At 54.4% G+C, this 6,813-nt stretch overlaps 1 protein-coding gene and 1 pseudogene across 1 annotated transcript; both read left to right on the top strand.

Moving 5' to 3' along the window:
- The first annotated feature begins 284 nt into the window (after positions 1-284).
- LOC136169323 (uncharacterized) lies at positions 285-2,558 on the top strand. The gene is made up of 4 exons (XM_065937109.1): positions 285-498; positions 821-1,751; positions 2,031-2,107; positions 2,443-2,558. The coding sequence occupies exons 1-2, from the start codon at positions 285-287 to the stop codon at positions 1,675-1,677; spliced, it is 1,071 nt and encodes a 356-aa protein (XP_065793181.1). The 3' UTR covers positions 1,678-1,751; positions 2,031-2,107; positions 2,443-2,558.
- On the top strand, positions 2,278-5,216 carry LOC136169913 (frizzled-5-like; annotated as a pseudogene).
- The last annotated feature ends 1,597 nt before the right edge of the window (positions 5,217-6,813 follow it).

The following is a 6,813-nucleotide window of genomic DNA, read 5'->3' as shown; positions in this document are numbered from 1 at the left end:
CCGGATCCCTGGCGGCCAGCGGTGTAGGCCGGGGGGAGCGACTGGGGCTGGCGGGGTGGGGGTAGGGGGTACGGCCCCTGCGCATACACTGCCGGAGCCAGTGTTGCTTTTCCCTGCAGGCAGCTTCGGAACTGCCTGGATTTTTAACCCGATAAACTGATAAAGCACTAACATGTTTGGAGTCTTCCAAAGACGGAAAGAAAATCACTTTCTTGTTGCAACAGTAAGATTTTGTTACGAAATGCAAAAGTAAAGGTTAAAGCCTGGGAGATAACCCGTAGAATATGAGGTGGGGGGGGGGGGAAGAGGTGGTAGAAATTGTGGATGTCGCGGCCCAACTATCTCGATTCGAATCCCGGGTTTCCCATTTGAGCGCCTACTCTGCACCAGGCGCTCGGAATACCGTGCTGAACAAGATTATCTACGTTGTGGTTTTCTTGGGGGGCATTAACATTAGCTCGGTTGCCTTGGTCAAGTTTCTAAACTGTTTCTTCACCTGTAAGGAGTGTCTGATTCGTAGAATTATTTTAAAGATCTGAGACATTCTGTATTAAGATGTGAATGACGAACGCGCTGTCCGACACAGTTAGGACTTGGTAAGTGTTTGTTCCTCTCTAAATCTGAGCTCACCGGGTGTGAGGGTGGCGCAGAGTGGAGACAGGTGCCACGGTTAAGAGTGATTCTTTGAGCAGTCTTTTAAACAAGCGCTGGACTGTAAGGATACTTAGCTGCTGAGAAGAGATCTGGTAGGTGCCCTGGAAGCAAGCATTCATAAGCTAGAACATTACGGGAAAGTGAGCCCCGCATAAGCGGGAATCAGCAGAGAACTCTGGAGGGACATCTAGGGTTTCCCGCTCAGGGTCTCAAGAAGGCGTGATTAGCATTCGCCCCGCCCTCCATAGCTTCCCGGCCGGCGATTGGCCCGCGCTCCTCGGCTACCCGCTCAGGGCTGGACCCGAGGGCTCCTGGGGCGAGGCCAAACCGGCGGGGCTGTGGGCGGGGACGCACGGAGAGTGTGGCGGGGCGGCCCACCAACCGAGCCCCAGCGCAAAGGGGCGGGGCCAGGGCGGAGTCTCCCGGCGGGCATTAGAAGCAGGTGACCCGGGCGGGGTGGGAGAGGCCAGTCCGCCCGCGACCGTGACTCTGCTGTGGCTACCGCTGCCGCCGCCGCGTGCAGTTCAATACCGGGCGGAGGTGGGCGAAAGGGTGTTAGAGTGCGGGGGAGGAGCCGAACCCGGCGCGTCCCGGGAGCGCCGCCACCGCCCCCAGGAGTCCGCTTGGAGCGCGGAGCCCCCTGCAGCGGAGGAGGCCAGCAGCAGGCGGGCGGGACGCGGCGGCGGGCGCGCACCGTGCAGTCCCGGCAGGGCCAGCGCAGGCTGCTTGCGGTGCTGTGAGGCGGCGGGATCCGCCAAGCGCCTTCCTCTCGCCCAGGTGCACCAGGCGCACTCGCCCCTCTGTCCAGCTCTCGGACCCTGGTGGAACACAGGGCCTGTCCCCGCCCTGCCCCCGCCCGGATCAGGCGGGGGACCCCGGAGGAGGAGAGGGCGAGTGACCGGTCTGCGGCGACCTCGATCAGGGGGCGACCCCCTCTCTGAGACGCCCCCACCTGCTGCCATGTGCTGCTTCCTCGGATACCCAGCCTCTCGCCAAACTTGCCCGATGCCAGTCCGTCTCTGAGAAACGGGGAGTGTCCCAGAGACGGGGGACCCAGGCTGGCTACGGACTATCTGCTTCTCTCCGGATTCTAGGAGGTGAGAGCCCGCGCCTTCCCCTTCTCCTCATTCTTTCCCCTATCCCTCAGCCCTTTTCCTGGGGGGCTGAGCGCTATGACCTCGGCAGGCCCAGGGAAAAGGGAGGAAGGGTGAGGGACGGGGAGTCTGTAGTTGTGTTCCAGGAGGTGAAGGGGAGGGAAGGGAGAGAGGTTAACTTAGAGATTTGGAGACCACTTGCGGGATTGTACCGTTGACGCCCCTCTAATTGGGAGTGGTTGTCATTTTTCTTCTTCCCCACTTTTTTTTTTTTTTTTAAAGAGTACTTTCCCCAGAATCGGAGCCTAACCGTCCCTCTCCAGCCCTGTCCAGCGAAGAGCTGAGCGCTCCCTGCGGAGGTAGCGTCCTCCCGAAACAGTTGGTCTTTGGACGGATTTCTTGAAAAAAACCAACAGGTTGCCAGCCCCGGCGCCACACAAGTCCGCGGAGAGGGAAGCTCCGATCCCGGTTTCCTCCTGCCTGAGCTGGCCCTGCGCGGGCTGCGGGAGACGCGGGGAGGGAGGGGGCTATGGCTCGGCCTGACCCGTCCGCGCCGCCTTCGCTGCTGCTGCTGCTCTTCCTGGCGCAGCTGGCGGGCCGGGCGGCCGCCGCCTCCAAGGCCCCAGCGTGCCAGGAGATCACAGTGCCCATGTGCCACGGCATCGGCTACAACCTGACGCACGTGCCCAACCAGTTCAACCACGACACGCAGGACGAGGCGGGCCTGGAGGTGCACCAGTTTTGGCCGCTGGTGGAGATCTACTGCTCTCCGGACCTGCGTTTTTTCCTGTGCTCCATGTACACGCCCATCTGCCTGCCAGACTACCACAAGCCGCTGCCGCCCTGCCGCTCGGTGTGGGAGCCGCCAAGGCCAGCTGCTCGCCGCTCATGAGCCAGTACGGCTTTGCCAGGCCGGAACGCATGAGCTGCGACCGCCTTCCAGTGCTGGGTCGCGACGCCGAGGTCCTGTGCATGGATTACAACCTCAGCGAGGCCACCACGGCTCCCCCCAGGCTCTTCCCGGTCAAGCCCACCCTCTCTGACCTGCCAGGGTCGCCGGCCTCGGGGAGCGACTGCACCGCCGGGGCCGTCGGTGTGCAAGTGCCGCGAGCCCTTCGTGCCCATTCTGAAGGAGTCACACCCTCTTTACAACAAGGTGCGGACGGGCCAGGTACCCAACTGCGCGGCGCCCTGCTACCAGCTGTCCTTAAGCGCCGACGAGCGCACGTTCGCCACTTTCTGGATCGGCCTGTGGTCTGTGCTGTGCTTCATCTCCACCTCCACCACAGTGGCCACCTTCCTCATAGACATGGAACGCTTCCGCTACCCGGAGCGCCCCATCATTTTCCTGTCAGCCTGCTACCTTTCCGTGTCGCTGGGCTTCCTGGTGCGCCTGGTGGTGGGCCATGCCAGCGTCGCCTGCAGCCGCGAGCGCAGCCACATCCACTACGAGACAACGGGGCCTGCGCTGTGCACTGTCGTCTTCCTGCTGGTCTACTTCTTCGGCATGGCCAGCTCCATCTGGTGGGTCATCCTGTCACTCACCTGGTTCTTGGCGGCCGGCATGAAGTGGGGCAACAAGGCCATCGCGGGCTACGCGCAGTACTTCCACCTGGCCGCGTGGCTCATCCCCAGCGTCAAGTCCATCACCGCGCTAGCCCTGAGCTCCGTGGACTGGGACCCGGTGGCCGGCATCTGCTACGTGGGGAACCAGAACCTGAACTTGCTGCGCGGCTTTGTGCTGGTCCCGCTGGTGCTCTACCTGCTGGTGGGGACGCTCTTCCTCCTGGCGGGCTTCCTGTCGCTCTTCCGTATCCGCAGCGTCATCAAGCAGGGTGGCGCCAAGACGGACAAGCTGGAGAAGCTCATGATCCGCATCGGGATCTTCACGCTGCTCTACACGGTGCCGGCCAGCGTCATGGTGGCCTGCTGCCTGTACGAACAGCACTATCGCGAGAGCTGGGAGGGCGCGCTCACGTGCGCGTGCCCGGCCCCGACTCCGGCCAGCAGCGCGCCAAGCCCGAGTGCTGGGTGCTCATGCGCAAGTATTTCATGTGCCTCGGTGGGCATCACGTCGGGCGTCTGGATTTGGTCCGGCAAGACTGTGGAGTCGTGGCGACGCTTCACCAGCCGCTGCTGCTGCCGTCCGCGGCGGGGCCACAAGAGCGGCGGCGCCACGGCCGCGGGGGACTGCGCTGAGGCAAGCGCTGCGCTCACTGGCAGGACCGGGCCCCCCGGCCCAGCCGCCGCCGCCGCCTACCACAAGCAGGTGTCCCTGTCGCACGTGTAGGAGGCGGCGGCCAAGGGACCGGGAGCCGGGCGGGAGTTGAGGGAGCTAGGTTGCTTTCCTTTGGTAGCTTTGCCAAGGTCACTTCCGTTTTACCTTAATGGTGCTGACGCCCCCTCCTGGGGCAACTTGGAGAGGAGGGGAAGGGGCTGTTTCCAGGGGGCACCTGTCCCAGGACTTCTCAGAGGCGCTCAGCTGACGTCTGCTCTATCTTCCTGCCTTTTTGAGGGGAACCATGTTTTTAATTTATATGTCCTTTTCTTAATTTTTAACTTTGTTGCATTTTGGCAACAAAATTTACCTTTGCTTTGGGGGGGTTACAATCCTGAGGTTGGCATTCTAATGAAGGTCCACTTGGTTCACGGTTCTGTGAACTGTGTGGTCTCAATTGGGAAAATGTGTTTCCTATACTTGTGTCTTTAAAAATAATGTGAACAGTGAAAGTTTAGGTTGCTGTGAGCGGGAAGTTTCCCGTGGGCCTCTCCAGCTTACTTCTCCTTCCACTGCTTAAAGTGTCCCAGATGCTTTAAGATGAGCTGCTTGGCCCTTTCCCTAACTTTGGGGACACCCTAAGTCATACTGAGGAGGGGGAGCATAATGGGTTTACGCCTCCGGAAAGTGACAAGGTTAGGAAGTGTCGAGAGCTTCTGTGTGCGTCCTAGCTTTGTTTAGCAAGCTTGAGTTTCTTTTCTGTAGTCCTTGTAATCATTCTCATTCTTAACGGTGCCAGCTTTGCTTGAATGACTTAGAGGTAGCATTGTAAGTGTCCAGAATAAATGTTTGGAATAGTGCTAACCTAAGGGATGGCGATTGGTTGAACTTCAATTCCAGACTGTTAAGATGGCAGCTTTGTGCTGGAGGAGTGGGTGGTTCTTAATAGACTCTAGTGATCTTACTTAAAAAAAAAAACAAAAAACTTGTGTTATATTTTGGTAAAAATGAGCCCACTTCCTTCTTCTGAAAGTACTTAGTGATAGAGCTGAAGGGGTCTCCTTTTTACATTTAAGGACTAAACTGGATATACCTCCTGTAATTAAGTAAATTTCCAACACTTCTCTTATCTGCTCCTCCCCCATCCCACCTCCTTTATCATGTTAAACAGTCCTTTTGCTTTTCTTATTCCTCCTCTCCTGGAGAGCTGTGATTAGAAACCACACCCATCCTTGAATGAGGTGCTTGAAAGGCAGGCTGGCTACCTGTGAACAAATATTGGCAGCAATGAGGGAAAATGACTGTCCCTGGATATTGGACTAGATTACAGCCAGATATTTCAAAAGCAGCGAGACACTGCTCTCTGCAGCCTCTGACAACAAATGAGACCCATAACACACTTGCTTAAGCTTTTGAAACGTGAATCAGTGTAGCAAAAGGAAAGCCGTTTTCCCCACCCCACCTCAATATATTTTTCTTTTCCTCCTCTTCTGAGAAAGCCTGTATATTGGTGAGCACACCCTCACACACTTTACTGTTAGAGAATTGTTTGCTTTTCTAATCTGTTGAACCATTCCCTCATTCATATATGAAAGCCTGCTTATTGTTGAATACACACGTACACACACTACACACACACACTTTACTATTAAAAATGCTGTTTGCTTTTCTAATCTCTTTAACCATTCATTCAAGAAGCGTGTGAGGCTATAGTTGGGGAAGGGAGTGACAGTGCATTTTCCGGTAAAATACTGGGGACTAAATGTAAGAAGCTAAAATGGCAAATGCAATTAAAATTTGGGAAGGCCTCTCTAGAAAAATGACAAGTATAATGATTTGCACTTCATTTATACCAAAGTTGGAAAAGTAAGATTTAAGCCCAGGTCAGCTTTTACTTTATGGATATTAAGTAAACAAGTGTGTATTTTCCACAATGGATTTAAGCACTATGCTGATGGAAAGAAGCATGATGTTAATAGTTTTCGTGAACTTTCAAAGGCTGTTCATGTTTATAAAAATGCACTGCTCTTAAACACTCATCTAAATCAAAATTAAATTTCAGTATATTTGACAAAACATGGTACACCGAGCTACAGAACTTTCTGCACATGTAATTCGTCTGCTTTTTCTGCAGCTGCTTAGAACCTTCAAATAGATCCCCTGCCTGAGGGCCAGTTCCTCTCCTGTTTTTCAAATGAGGACCTTTTCTGATCACCTTGACCTCTTCCCAGAAAGTACATAGATTATTCTGCTTCCTTCAGTCATTGTGTCTAATTTGGGTTGTTCCTTTTCCTTTTTTTTTTTTTTTTTTTTTTTTTGTGGAAGAGTGTAAAGATGATGCAGAATTTATCTAAAAGTTGTGAGAGGATGTGGTTGAAGTGATTTAATTCTTACTTTTAAAACAATTATTTTTTTATTTCGGCAACATACCAAACCTAAAAAGAACAACCAATTTACTTTAAAAACAACTTAACACAGTCAAGAGAAAGGATACTAAGGCAAAGAGCAGTAATAGAGGTAATGCACTGGAGGTTTTTTAGGTTCATCCCAGTTCTTAGCGTTGCCTGTTTTCAGTCTATCTCTCTCTCTCACCCCTGCTCTCCCTTCCCTCAAAGATTAAGCCCACCTGCTTCCTGAAGTCTTGCATCAGCCACCCCTCCCCCTACCCAGGCAGAGAAACCCATCTATTTATGCTCACCCCCCATTTCCATCTCATACTCAGTTCTCTCCTGATTTTTATTTTCATCAGGCAGACCATCCATACTCATGAAAGCAATGGTAAAATGAAAGGCTGTGAGGTCGGTTACCAGCTTCCTTGCAGCCGGCTCTGATTTTAGTGAGGCCCCG

The sequence above is a fragment of the Muntiacus reevesi genome, chromosome 5 (genome assembly GCF_963930625.1).
Source record: "Muntiacus reevesi chromosome 5, mMunRee1.1, whole genome shotgun sequence".
In the NCBI taxonomy this organism is placed as follows: Eukaryota; Metazoa; Chordata; class Mammalia; order Artiodactyla; family Cervidae; genus Muntiacus; species Muntiacus reevesi.
Note: the sequence above shows the minus strand (reverse complement) of the source record. Positions and strands in the feature narration are given on the sequence as shown.